Genomic DNA, 14,212 nt, shown 5'->3' with positions numbered 1-14,212 from the left:
TACTTCGTGAAGAAATCCATCAGCTATCACATCCAGAAAAATCTGAGCCCTATCATTATTACTAGCACTTGTCCTCCAGTCTATATCTGGGAAGTTAAAGTCTCCCATAATCACACAATTCCCATGAGTGTTTACTTCATTAAAAACATTAAAGAGGTCTCTATCCATATCAAAATCAGATCCTGGCGGTCTGTAGCACACCCCAAGCACTATCTCAGGGGAGGCTCTAGTAGCTTTCTTTCCCAATGTGATTTTTGCCCAGACAGACTATGTCTTATCCATTCCATCACTTCTTATTTCTTTACAGTTAACCTTATCATTGAGGCACCCCATGTACCGGTAAGCTCATGATGTCTCGTGGCCTGCAGGGCCTCTGGTGTCGACGGCATCCTGACGGCAGGAGAGGCACACGCGACGGTACCAGGCTGCTCCACTCAACACGAGCCAGAGACCTTGGGCCTGGGGCGGAGGGGCTTGGGGAAACCAAGGGCTGCCCAGCATGGGACCAGCCTCACCCTCTCTTTCTCTCGGCGCGACTGCGACGTGGATGTCTTCCTGCTTCTTGGAAGGGAAGTGGTGCCAGCTAGTGGAGAGGACCTCACTTCACACTGAGGACGCTGTGCCGGGCGCCCGAGTCCGTCGGCGTGCCGGAGTTGGGGCCAGCACCGATTCCATCAGGAGAGCGAGAAGCCTGATGTCCCTCTCCTTCTTAGTCCGTGGCTTGAATGACCTGCAGATCTTGCAGCGTTCACTCACGTGAGTCTCTCCCAAGCAGCAGAGACACTCAGCATGCGGATCACTTCTTGGCATAGAACGGAGACAAGACTTGCAGGACTTGAAACCTGGGGCATGCCCCGATCCCACTTTAACAACTGAAACTATTAACAAAACCAAACTAACAGTACCACTAGGGTCAACTAGAAAGGCTGCAGCAAAGCTGGAGCAGAAGTTCCGACTACCTTCACTGGCAGCAAAAAGGAACTGAGGGTGGGGGGAGCACACAGCTCCCCTTATAGCGCAATATAGAGGCGCCACTCCAGGGGTCGCAGTGTTGCTCCCCCCACATGGGTACTGCTAAGGGAAAAACTTCTGACACCGGTGCACGTGGTGAGCACACACACACCTACTGTGGAATACACCTGAGCAATCACTCGAAGAAGAACCCTGGACATTATTCATTTATTTGCAGTAAGATGCAAAAAAAAAAATGGGGAGGATTGATGGGAAAAAATAACATTAAATATACTGAAGTTAAAATGTATATATTTTGTGGGGAAAACATTAAAATGAAAATTGCTCTATTTCAAACCTTGCAAAATGGTAAAACCATCAGATGTCAACACTTTTCACAAAATTGTTTCTCCATTTTTCAGTCCAGCTCTGGTAAATATGCTGTCTCAGGGCTGGTAGCTTAGAAATTTAAAGGACATTGTGTTATCCTGTAGTTACAAACTGTTACACCCAGCAGTTGACCATAGCATCAGAGGCAGATTATCCTTTTGTGGAGCCCTGGGCTAGAGCAAGTGGGCAGTCACCCCCATCCACCTGCAGTCACCCCCATCCAACCAGGTGCTCCTGCCGGGGAGCAAGGTCAGGCGCAGGGGCTTGCCCAGCTCTGCCCACCCAGTGCTCCTGCCAGGGACCAGAGGTGGGGCATGGGGCTCCCCTCAGGCAGGAGCGCTGGGTGGACAGAGCGGACGGGCTACAGGGGTGCCCATTTTCCAGGGCCCCAATTGTCCAGGGCCCCTGGGCATGGGCCCCATTGGCCCAGTGACTAATCCACCACTGCATACCATCTGTACACTGCTCCCACTCCCAGCACTTTCATACCCAATACCGACAAACCAAGCTCAGTTTTCCCATTATAGACCTCAGTTCTGTTATCAGAAGAGGGCAGAGCTGCTACCAACACTGTGTTTCTGAGAAGGCCTCTGAGTACTGCCATTAAATACTCCGTGAATAGATTCAGTAACAACTGAAATAGCCTTAGATATGCCTAGTAACAGATAGTAACTCATTTACATTTTTACAATTGTTGTATGACAAATAAATGCCACTTGGTTATTAAATTAACTCGAGGGGCCAGAGTGGACCAGGGAGAATCTGCCTCACAGTGTCTATTAGCCCCTGAAAAGTAATTAGCTTAACACAAGTCCAGTCTGGAAGGCTTTCCCCGCTGAACTGTAGTGATGAGAGCAAAGAAGCAGCTCTTTCCCGTTCACTTATTCCTGTCATTGCAGAGTGCTCTCTACAGAAAGCAGGATATTTGAGATACCCACTAGAGCCCATCTCCACCTACCTTTGCATTCCGGATAGACAATTGGATTTCCATTGCATTGCACCGTAAAGGTAGATTGAGATAAATTAGTGGCAAGTTCATATCCTGGTTTGCAGCGAAGCTCAAGAAAATCACCACGTTTTAGGTACACCTGCTATGATATATTCTCATTTGGTCTCCCATTCAGCTCTACCTTCTGGTTTTCCATTTCTTCCACTGAGATAGCACATGGCTCTAAAACAAGAAAAAGGTGTGGTTGTCTTGGTAACCCCCCAAGTAAGCACTTGTGTTTACACAAGTGATGAGTCTTATTCAGTGAATTTCTACATAAACCTCAAAGCCTAAGAAAGCAATATTTTTTTTTACCTAAACAAAGTGGTGCTTTTGTCCAATTCCCATTGTCACAAAAAGATCTGTTCTGTCCTTCCATTGCATAAAATAGTTGGCATTTGAATTCTACAAAGGAGCCAGATGTGTATCCTTTTTCCAAGAAAGTAGTTATGTCTCCATTCTCAATAGTAGGTGGACGGCTACAGTTTTTTCCTGTTTCTAAAGGGAAAAAATGACAATTATAATAATCTTATGCAAAAATGGTTATGATGTAATTTTTTGGCTTTCATACTGCACGTGTAAAATGGCTCCTTGTCCAATGTCAGGGAAACCACTTCTAAAAACCTCATGTGGCTGAGGTAGGCACAATGACCAAAATACTACGGGCCTCATCCTCAGCTGGTGTAGATTAGTGTTACTTCACCTGAACACAATGGGGCTATGTCAGTTTACACCAGCTGAGGATGGGGCTCTGAATTTCTTGGGTTTTATTCACTTAATTCAGATACAAGCAATGTATTTAATTGTATATCTTGTATTTTGTATGTACCTTTCTCTTTCACACTCTCAATTATACATATTTGTATTACATACAAAACACCATCAAAATCTATGTTAAAAGATTATTAAGATTGCAAAGTGAAGCATTCAAAATATGCATATGGATTACACTGAAGTCTTTAGTCACCTGATCACACCCTATTTTTCCTGCAGGACCTCTGCCTCATTCAGTGCACAGGCTGGCCAGTGCTCACTGAATGAGATAACTATTCAGTATTACTTTTCATCCTCATCTTTCTACGTACAGCCCATTGTCTTATTGGCCACATTACTCACAAATGCCAAAGGCAGGAGGAAGGCCATCCCAAACAAGTGATACTAAATGTGAAGCTGCACAGTGTTTTCAGTTGTTAGAAGCAGATCCAGGGAGATGGATAAGTGGGCAAATGGCAGGGGATGCTGTCAAAAAACCTTCTCATTTACCATCTACTCTGCTTACTGAAGGAGAAATTCATCACTGCACAGAAGAGCAGCACAAGGTCTATACACCATTTATGCCCTACCTTGTGCTGGCCCTCTGAACAGCAATTAATTCACCCTGAATGAGGCAGGAGCCCTGTGGAAAATACATAATACCATCATGTAAGTGATGCCTACAGAGGGTGGTGCAGTGCCTCATGAGTGATTATGTCTAATGGAAAGGGCAGGTATCACAGTCCAGAACACTACATGCACCTACTTGACTGCACACAAGAAATCAAATTGAAGGGTTAAAATCCATGTGCATTTTATATAACAATCTGGTATATGGATTATGCCAGCTTTTTTTCAGACCCAAAGTCCAGAGTTTGGTCAAGAGACCAGAGGCCTAGCAAATAGTGATTAGCTAAGAGAAAGCTGGGGTAAACAGATAATCTGGTTTTGCTAAAATAGGCCTGGTCAGCAAATTGCCAGGCGTTGGAGCTAAGAACTAAATCATTGTTTCGTATGCAAAGTTGCAAATAGAACAAAGGATCTCTGTTCTTATTGTGTCAGTCTCTTCTGTAGGGAACGTTCTTCCCCCAGATCTAACCTTGAATTTATGAAAATTGGCACGTTAGTATAAGATATGGCATCTTTTCACCTCCCTTCCCAGGGACCAATGCCTGCCTTAAGATATGAAGGGGACAATCTTTATTGCCATATACTTTCACTGTTTCTTTGCTTTAACCCCTAGGAATGTACCTGTTGGACAATCAAAGGAGTTGCTCCATTCTTATGGACCCCAAATCAGAATTCAACATATATATTTTATACTAATAACATTTCATCAAAGTATTAATTAAATGTTAACTTGCTAACTTGAGACCATGGGCGGAGACATTATGTAACCTTTTAACCATTGGTTAATGTGCTATCTTGTCTTGCTGCAAAACCTATCCCGGGGTGTGGAACTGCCTACCCTATCATTTTCCCCCGTCCATGGAAAATCTACATATTCTATTGTAATCAATTGATTGACAGTGTCTCTGAGCCTAACAAGCAAGATGACACTCCGCCAGCACTGTGTGTAATAAATTCCTATGTTTGACCTCTACATGGTGTGGATTTATGTCCTTCAAAATAAAACTGAGAAACTGAATTATCAAAATATAGTGCAGATTTACCAGAGATACATGAAGGCAAGTCCATGTGCCCATTAACACACTTCCTGACTGAAGGGATTGTGAGGATATATCCTTCTCTGCACATAAATTCCAGTGTGTGCTCACTCTGAATCAATTGTGCATGTCTTCGCCTATTGGACAGAAGCAGATTTTTGGTCTCCAGTTGCTGTTTTGTGAGACTACACGGTGCTAAGGAAAAAACAGAAAAAAATGAAAATGATAGAGCCTGATTCTTCAGTGTCCTGCATCTTGTGCAGCCATTTACCTGCTCTGTCGTTAGTGACTGCAAAACATGTCCGTTCAGTTTTGTACGCTCTCTCTCTCTCTCTGTAAAGTGCTTTGTAAGATGCAAGACAGTGGAGGATCAGACCCATTATCTTCATCAATATATAGATTAAAATGTATTTCTAACAACAACTATAAAATTCACATTGCTGACAAGGAAATAAGCCGTAAAAGAGAGTAATCCCTAAAGAGGAGAAACTGATGATGTATGTTTATTGGCCAAAGTCTATTCTTTCTGCAAATGACAAGCAAGGGCCTGCTCCTGCAGACCGGACGCATGCACGAGATCCCACTGAGACCGATGAGACTACTTACATTCTGCGCACTTTTGTGAATAAGAATTGCAGGAGTGCATCTAAGGCCTGCTCTTGCTGCTGGTGAAGTCAGTGGGAACAAGATAGGTATAAACTTTGTAAGCAAGCCCATTTGTTCCTCTATACTGTAGCTGGTATTGTCCAGGACTTGCTGAAATTAGCCATTTCTTGATGAAAAGGCCTCAGCCCTCCTCTTGCTACACTACTAAAAGGTGCATCAATTATGTGGAATGAAAAGAGGCACTAAAAAGTTGTCAGATAGAAATAGAAGTTCTAAAATCCTACCTACATCATGCACAAAATTTATATACAGACTTGGACATGAAAAGGGCTATATCTGTTGGAGGTAGGTAGGAGTTCACAAGTTCTCAGGATGGAGGACAGCCCTGCCGAACCCGGCGTCTTCCCTGGTCTGGGAGATGATCACATAATGTGAAGTGAACGTGTGAACCGAAGACTACGTGGCGGCTCTAAAAGTGTCCTGGATGGGGACGTGGGTCATGAAGGCAGCCGACTAGCCGTGGGGCATGGGGGGCACCCAGCAGCTCATAACAGGAACGGATGCACAATGTGATCCAATTGGAAATCAGCTGGGTGGAAATCAGCTGGCCCCTCACACACTCAGCCAAGGTGACGGACAGTTGCCAGGACTTTCTGAATGGCTTAGATGCCGCTGCACATCGAGCATGTGGAGATGGTGCTCCTCACTGGACGCGTGGTGCTTGGGGCAGAGGACCAGTAGAAAAATGTCCTGACCCATGTAGTAGGCAGACACCACCTTCAGGAAGAACGCGGGTGTGGGCAGAGCTGGACCTTGTCCTTATGAAAGACCATGCACGGCAGCTTGGAGGTCAGGGCCCTGAGCTTTTAGACTCACCTGGCCGATGTGATTGCAATCAGGAAGGCCACCTTCCATGAGAGGTTAGACCAGGAGCACGTGGCCAGTGGTTCTAACGGGAGCCCCGTGAGACAAGCCAATACCAGGTTCAGGTCCCACTGTGGGACCGGGGGTCTAGAATATGGAAAAAGACGGCCCAAACCCTTAAGGAATCAGCCAGTCATAGCATGGGAAAATACTGTGTGCCCTTGCACCGGCAGATGGAAGGCTGATATGGCTGCCAGGTGCACTCTGACCGATGAGGGCACCAGACCCTGGGTCCTCAGGTGGAGGAAATAATCAAGGATAAGCTGGATCAGGGCAGTTACTGGGAGATGCTCTGGTCCGCTGCCCACCTAGAAAACCAGGACCACTTGGCCAAATAAGTGCAGCGAGTGGAAGGCCGTCTACTTTCGAGGAGGATGCGCTGAACCTGGTCCAAGCATGTCCTTTCCTCTCCACCAAACCACTGAGCAGCCACGCCGTGAGGTGAAGAGACGCTAGGTTGGGATGGAGGAGGCGGCCCTGGTCCTGAGAGAGCAGATCCAGGTGGAGCGGCAACGGCCACGGTGGAACTATCGCCAGGCCTGTGAGGGTCCTGTAACAATGCTGCCTGGGCCACACCAGGGCAATCAGGAGGACCCGGGCCTTGTCTGACTTTATCTTCTCCAGGACCCTGATGATTAGTGGGAATGAGGGAAACGCGTAGAGAAGCCAGTCTGACCAAGACAGGAAAAAGGCATCAGAGATAGTGCCCCTCCCCAGGCTCCCCTTGGAGCAGAACCGGGGGCAACGCCCATTCTGCCGAGTCACGAATAGGTCCACCTGGGGAGTTCCCCACCTTCGGAAGAGCCGGTGGGCCATCTCCGGGTGGAGGGACCACTCGTGTGGCAAAGAAAAGTCCCTGCTCAAGTGATCCGCGCTCTTGTTCTGGGCACCCAGTAGGTGGAAGGCCTTCAGGTGGATGCATGGGCTATACAGAAGTCCCACAGCCTGAGGGCTTTGCAGCAGAGGGCAGAGGATTGAGCTCTGCCTTGCCTGTTGATATAGAACATCAAGGCCATGTTGTCCGTGAGGACTCTGACTACCTTGCCCTCTAGGTGCGAGTGGAAGGTCATACATGCCAGCCGCGCAGCCCTGAGCTCCTTGACATTTATTTGTAGGATCAGGTCTTGAGCTGACCACAGACCTTGGGTCTGAAAATTCCCCACATGGTCCCCCCAATCCAGGTCCGACGCATTGGACAACAGCTCCAACGACGGGGCCCTGGTCCCTGAACAGGACCCCTGAACAGGGGCTTGTTGTTTGGGGCAGACCACCACCGTAGGGAGGCGATCACAGAGTCCAGCATGGTGAGGACCTTGTCCATCCTGTCCGTGGCCTGGGAAAACTTCGAGGCCAACCAGAGCTGGAGGGGCCTCATCCTGAATCTGGTGTGACAGACCACATAGGTGCATGCCGACATGAGAGAGGCCCTGGCTGATTCTGCGTCCAGGAGCACCCCAATAAACTCTGTGCGTAAGACTGGGACTAACGTGGACTTGGTGTTGTTTACCAACAGGCCCAAGGCAGTACATGTGGACAGGAGGACCACCACGTGATCCCTCACCAGCGACCGGGAGGTGCCCTTGACAAGCCAATCATCCAGATAGGGGAATATCTGGACCCCCCACCATCTGAGGTAAACCGCTACCACCAACAGGCATTTTGTAAACACCCTGGGGGCAGTGGACAGACCAAATGGGAGGACCATGAACTGGTAATGATTCTGTCCCACCACGAAAAGGAGGAAGCATCTGTGCCCCTTGAATATGTGGATGTGGAAGTACCCGTCCTGTAGCTTGAGGGCAGAGTACCAGTCCCCAGGATCCAGGTAGGGTATGATGGAGGCCAGGGCGACCATGCGGAACTTGAGCTACACGATGTACTGGTTCAGGCCTCAGAGGTCCAGGACGGGCCTGAGCCCCTCTTGGGCCTTTGGGATAAGGAAATAACAGATGTAATACCCCTTGCCCATGAACTCCTCAGGCACCGCCTCTATCACTCCTAGTCCTAGGAGCCCACCCACCTTCTGTCCTCTGTCCCAGATTTCCCACAGTGCCACTGCAAAGAGGTAGTCTTCTTGGCCCTCTTGGAATACCCTGTGGATGGGGAGTGGGGCTGATTGGTCGATGGTACCAGAGGATCACTGCGTACCGATGCTGTGGTGCCGGGTATTGGTTCGGAGCAGCATGCCGGGGTTGGGGTCAGCGCCGATTCCATTAGGATGGCCTAATGTCCCTTTCTCTTTTGGTCCAAGGCTTAAACGACTTGCAAATATTGCACCTTTCACTGATATGGGTTTCTCCGAAGCAGCGCAAACAGTCTGCATGCGGGTCACTCCTTGGCATAGAATACCTGCAAGACCCCGGGGCGGGCTCACTGACTACCTAAACTAACTAAACAGCTAACTAACTACAGGTAGTAACGTTGAATGAATGAACAGTTCTGGGGACAAGCTATAGCAAAGCTGGAGCAGAGCAGTTCCGACGCACCTTCACTGGCAGCAAAAAGGAACTGAGGGGAGTGCGGAGCACACAACTCCATAGGCGGCAGGTTTGTATAATTTTTGGTGGGGCCCAAAATGGTGGTGCCCCCCCGCTCCCGCCCTGTAAGCCGATATAAAATGAAGCTACAACGCGTCAGTGCCACAAGATTACAAGGGTCAATTAAAAGTGGAAAGTCAGAAGCAGCACTTGCCTACTTCAATATACAGTATTATATTTTGTTGCATCTGTTGTGATGAAGTGGGAATGTTCTTAATATTTTCTCTGAATACTGTGTGGGTGCCTCAGTTTCCCCTGCAAGATGCCAACTGAAGGTGTTGGGGACAAAGAGATCAGGTGGCCTCCTTGTCCAGAAGAGACACAGAGGCCAGAGAAGGGAGTGTCAGTTTGGAGCTGGCTGGGGAAATTGGGAGAGACCCAGAACTTGGTTCTGGGCTCCCCACCCCCCAAGATGGACCTGACAGAGGGTTCTGTTTTCTGTACCAACAAGCTCTGTTTAAACTGTATTCCCGTCATCTAATAAACCTTCTGTTTTACTGTCTGGCTGAGAGTCACATCTGACTGCGGAGTTGGGGTGCAGCGACCTCTGGTTGCCCCAGGACCAGCCTGGGCAGACTCACTTTGGAAAGTGCATGACGTGGAAGGGCATGCTGAATGCTCGAGGTCAGACCCAGGAAGGTGTAAGCTTCTTGCCCTGGAGACAGTATGCTCCGAGAGAGGAGGCTCCCCCAGAGTCCTGACTGGCTTTGTATGGAGATGTTCCAAAGCATCACAGCATTCCCTTCCACACCGTGCACTTCCCAGAAGTCCGCACAGGCACTGACACTCCCTCCTCCGGCCTTTGTCTCTTTTCCAGGCATTAGGAGGCCACCCGATCTCTGTTCTCCAACACCTTCAGTTGGCACCTTGCAGGGGAAACTGATTTGGGAGAAATGAAGTAAAAGCTGCCCAAACCGAGCTTGAGCACTCCTGAATTTTGAGGTGTTCAAATCTGGAAGGCAGGTGCTGGGGGTGGGAGAGGGCTGTGGGCTCCATGGGGGAGCATGGCAGCAACTGTCTGGAGCTGCACGGAGCCAGACACGCTGGTCTGAGTGGCACAGTAAGCGGTTTGGGGGTTGGAGAAGAGGTAGGGAGTTCCGGGGGGCAGTCAAGGGACAAGGAGCAGGGGGAGTTGGATGGGGCAGAGGTTCGAAGGGGCAGTCAGGGGACAGGCAGCAATTGGATAGGCATGGGAGTCTAAGAGGTTTATCAGGGGACAGGTAGGGGGTGCGGTCCTGGGGGGGAAGTTGGGTGGGGTCTCAGGAGGGGGCAGTTGGGGACAAGGAGAAGGGAGGCTTAGATAGGGGCTGAGGTCCCAAGGGGCAGTTAGGGGCAGGGGTCTCGGGAGGGGGTAATCGGGGAACAAGGACCAGTGGGGCTTAGATAGGGGGTGGAGGTTCTGGGGGGCAGTTGGGGCAGAGGTCTGGGGAGGGGGCAATCAGCGAAAGGAGGCTGGGATTCAAAGGGCTCTGGGCTGCCGGCAGCCGCGGGGAGCCCAGAGCCTTTTAAATCCCGGCCGGGCCGGGAATCAGAGGGCTCTGGGCTTCCCGCTGCGGCGGGGAGCCCAGAGCCCTTTAAATCTCAGCCGTGGCTGGGATTTAAAGAGCTCTGGGCTGCCTGCAACCGCGGGGAGCCCAGAGCCTTTTAAATCCCAGCCAGGGCCGGGCATCCGAGGGCTCTGGGCTCCCGCGCGGGCAGCCCAGAGTTTTAAATCCCAGCCGCGGCCGGGAATCAGAGGGCTCTGGGCTGCCTGCAACCGCGGGAGCGCAGAGCCTTTAAATCCCAGCCGCAGCCGGGAATCAGAGGGCTCTGGGCTTCCCGCTGCGGCGGGGAGCCCAGAGCCCTTTAAATCTCAGCCGCGGCTGGGATTTAAAGGGCTCTGGGCTGCCTGCAACCGGGGGGAGGGCAGAGCCTTTTAAATCCCAGCCGCGGCTGGGATTTAAAGGGCTCTGGTCTGCCTGCAACCGCGGGGAGCCCAGAGCCTTTTAAATCCCAGCCGCGGCCGGGAATCAGAGGGCTCTGCGCTGCCCGCTGCGGCGGGGAGCCCAGAGCCCTTTAAATCTCAGCCGCGGCTGGGATTTAAGGGGATCAGGGCTGCCTGCAACCGCGGGGAGCCCGCAGCCGTTTAAATCACAGCCGCGGCAGGGATTTAAAGGGCTCTGGGCTGCCTGCAACTGCGGGAGCCCAGAGCCTTTTAAATCCCAGCCGCAGCCGGGAATCAGAGGGCTCTGGGCTTCCCGGCTGCGGGAGCCCAGAGCCCTTTAAATCTCAGCCGCGGCTGGGATTTAAAGAGCTCTGGGCTGCCTGCAACCGCGGGGAGCCCAGAGCCTTTTAAATCACAGCCGCGGCCGGGAATCAGAGGGCTCTGGGCTCCCCGCCGCGGCGGGCAGCCCAGAGCCTTTTAAATCCCAGCCGCGGCCGGGAATCAGAGGGCTCTGGGCTGCCTGCAACCGCGGGGAGCGCAGAGCCTTTTAAATCCCAGCCGCAGCCGGGAATCAGAGGGCTCTGGGCTTCCCGCTGCGGCGGGGAGCCCAGAGCCCTTTAAATCTCAGCCGCGGCTGGGAATTAAAGGACTCTGGGCTGCCTGCAACCGCGGGGAGCCCAGAGCCTTTTAAATCCCAGCCGCAGCCGGGAATCAGAGGGCTCTGGGCTTCCCGCTGCGGCGGGGAGCCCAGAGCCCTTTAAATCTCAGCCGCGGCTGGGAATTAAAGGACTCTGGGCTGCCTGCAACCGCGGGGAGCCCAGAGCCTTTTAAATCCCAGCCGTGGCTGGGAATCAGAGGGCTCTGGGCTCCCCGCCGTGGCAGGCAGCCCAGAGCCCTCTGATTCCCTGCCCCGGCTGGGATTTAAAAGGCTCTGGGCTGCCGGCAGCGCACAGCAGGGGAGAAACCTAGCTCCAAATATTGCTGGAGCAGAGCCCCTGTCTGTGAATATTCCTGGGGCTAAAGCCCCAGGAGCCCATATAAGTCGGCGCCCATGGAGCCAAGGAAGCAAGAGTCTGCCACAAGGTATTAGAGATGTTGGCCACGCCCTGGTGCAAGGATAGGGCCAGGCAGCCCAGTGCTGAGGATGACAGCACCTTAAAAAGCGAGTCAGATGGACCTTCCATCTCCTCAGCTTGGAGTTGGAGGTTGGATGCCACTCTTTTCAGGAGGTCTTGATTCACCTTGAAATCTTCCTGTGGAATAGTGGGCTGTGGTGCCGCTATCGTGTCGTCCGGTACCGGGAAAAGGGCCGGCATGGAGCCAAGGGCCTCGGGCAGTACCTGGGGGTCAAGTCCCAGGTCACAGTCCGCACGGAGCCGCCGACCCAGGGCCTGCTGACCCGTCCCTCTGTTGGGAAGGGAAAGCCGACATAGCCTGGGATTCCCCAACCACCGAACGGAATCCCGTCTGGGCGGGCATCTGTGGCCACAGTGCCCATTGACACCACTGTCCCTGCCACAGTGCCCCTTACCACTGATCAAGTTGGGAGCCTTGTGGCAGCAGCTGTTCCGGCTGAGCTGCACAACCCAGAGTTGGGCGGTTGGTTGCCGATGCTGAGGTCACCGTCTAGCCACGGTCCCATAGGAGTAGCGAACGATGGTGGCTGCTACGGTGCCTTCCACGGGATCAGGACCTCGACGTCGAGGAGAAGTACCCTGCAGACTTGCTGCTCTGGTACTCGACCCGCCTGGAGCTATGGCGATCTGGTGCCAGTGAATGGTGAGGAGCCCCACATGCAACGTCCGCCGAGCAGGAACTGGAACGTGAGCATCGACGTCAATGATGGCGGGACCAGCTGCAGTAGCTGCAACGTGAAGAGGAGCATCTACGGCGCCTGTCTCAGTGCCTGTGCCCATCACTACGTGGCATGGAGGGCTTCGAGACAACCGTTCTGGTGGCGAGCCTGTTGGCCTGACAGGTGTGGATGGTTGACGCAAGCTGTGAGATGACCACACCAAATGAGGCAAGGAGAGGGTCTCAGAGTGAGGGCTGTGCTGTTCCGGGGATGCCTGATGAGCACCCAGCGGTGGCTTGTCGCGGGACTCATAGAATTTAAGGTCAGAAGGGACCATTATGATCATCTAGTCTGACCTCCTGCACAATGCAGACCACAGAATCTCACCCATCCACTCCTGTAACAAACCCCTAACCTATGTCTGAGTTATTGAAGTCCTCAAATTGTGGATTGAAGACCTCAAGCTGCAGAGAATCCTCCAGCAAGTGACCCGTGCCCCATGCTGTAGAGGAAGGAGAAAAACCTCCAGGGCCTCTGCCAATCTGCCCTGGAGGAAAATTCCTTCCCGACCCCAAATATGGCAATCAGTTAAACCCTGAGCATGTGGGCAAGACTCACCAGCCAGCACCCAGGAAAGAATTCTCTGTAGTAACTCAGATCCCACCCCATCTAACATCCCATCACAGACCACGGGGCATACTTACCTGCTGATAATCAAAGATCAATTGCCAAATTAATTGCCAAAATTAGGCTATCCCATCATACCATTCCCTCCATAAACTTATCAAGCTTAGTCTTAAAGCCAGATATGTCTTTTGCCCCCACTACTCCCCTTGGAAGGCTGTTCCAGAACTTCACTCCTCTAATGGTTAGAAACCTTGGTCTAATTTCAAGTATAAACGTCCTAGTGTCCAGTTTATACTCATTTGTTCTTGTGTCCACATTGGTACTAAGCTTAAATAATTCCTCTCCTCCCTAATATTTATCCTCTGATATATTTATAAAGAGCAATCATATCTCCCCTCAGCCTTCTTTTGGTTAGGCTAAACAAGCCAAGCCCTTTGATAAAATAGATTTTCCATTCCTTGGATCATCCTAGTAGCCCTTCTCTGAACCTGTTCCAGTTTGAATTCATCCTTCTTAAACATGGGAGACCAGAACTGCACACAGTATTCCAGATGGGGTCTCACCAGTGCCTTGTATAACGGTACTAACACCTCCTTATCTTTGCTGGAAATACCTAGCCTGATGCATCCTAAAACCACATTAGCTTTTTTAACAGCCATATCACATTGGCGGCTCATAGTCATCCTGTGATCAACCAATACTCGAGGTCCTTCTCCTCCTCTGTTACTTCCAACTGATGTATCCCCAATTTATAACTAAAATTCTTGTTATTAATCCCTAAATGCATGACCTTGCACTTTTCACTATTAAATTTCATCCTATTACTATTACTCCAGTTTACAAGGTCATCCAGATCTTCCTATAGGATATCCCGGTCCTTCTCTGTGTTAGCAATACCTCCCAGCTTTGTGTCATCCACAAACTTTATTAGCACATTCCTACTTTTTGTCCCAAGGTCAGTACTAAAAAGATTAAATAAGATTGGTCCCAAAACTGATCCCTGAGGAACTCCACTAGTAACCTCCTTCCAGCCTGACAGTTTACCTTTCA

At 50.9% G+C, this 14,212-nt stretch overlaps 2 protein-coding genes across 2 annotated transcripts in view; both read right to left on the bottom strand.

Annotated features, from left to right (window-relative positions):
- Positions 1 to 2,432, bottom strand: part of LOC120394982 (complement factor H-like) — a gene marked incomplete at its 5' end in the record, with an annotated part of 95,295 nt that extends 92,863 nt beyond the window's left edge. Inside the window, one exon of the mRNA XM_039519160.1 lies at positions 2,300 to 2,432. Within this exon, the coding sequence (XP_039375094.1) occupies positions 2,300 to 2,432 (133 nt within the window). The remainder of the gene's footprint in view (positions 1 to 2,299) is intronic.
- LOC120394981 (coagulation factor XIII B chain-like) overlaps positions 2,433 to 14,212 on the bottom strand; it is a 45,839-nt gene continuing 34,059 nt past the window's right edge. Inside the window, exons 9-11 of the mRNA XM_039519159.1 lie at positions 4,756 to 4,944; positions 2,645 to 2,827; positions 2,433 to 2,512 (exon numbers count right to left, since the gene is read on the bottom strand). Coding sequence (XP_039375093.1) covers positions 2,433 to 2,512; positions 2,645 to 2,827; positions 4,756 to 4,944 — 452 coding nt within the window. The remainder of the gene's footprint in view (positions 2,513 to 2,644; positions 2,828 to 4,755; positions 4,945 to 14,212) is intronic.

The sequence above is a fragment of the Mauremys reevesii genome, unplaced genomic scaffold (assembly GCF_016161935.1).
Source record: "Mauremys reevesii isolate NIE-2019 unplaced genomic scaffold, ASM1616193v1 Contig87, whole genome shotgun sequence".
NCBI classification, from domain to species: domain Eukaryota; kingdom Metazoa; phylum Chordata; order Testudines; family Geoemydidae; genus Mauremys; species Mauremys reevesii.
The sequence above is the reverse complement of the archived record's forward strand: the minus strand, read 5'-3'. Positions and strand labels throughout refer to the sequence as shown.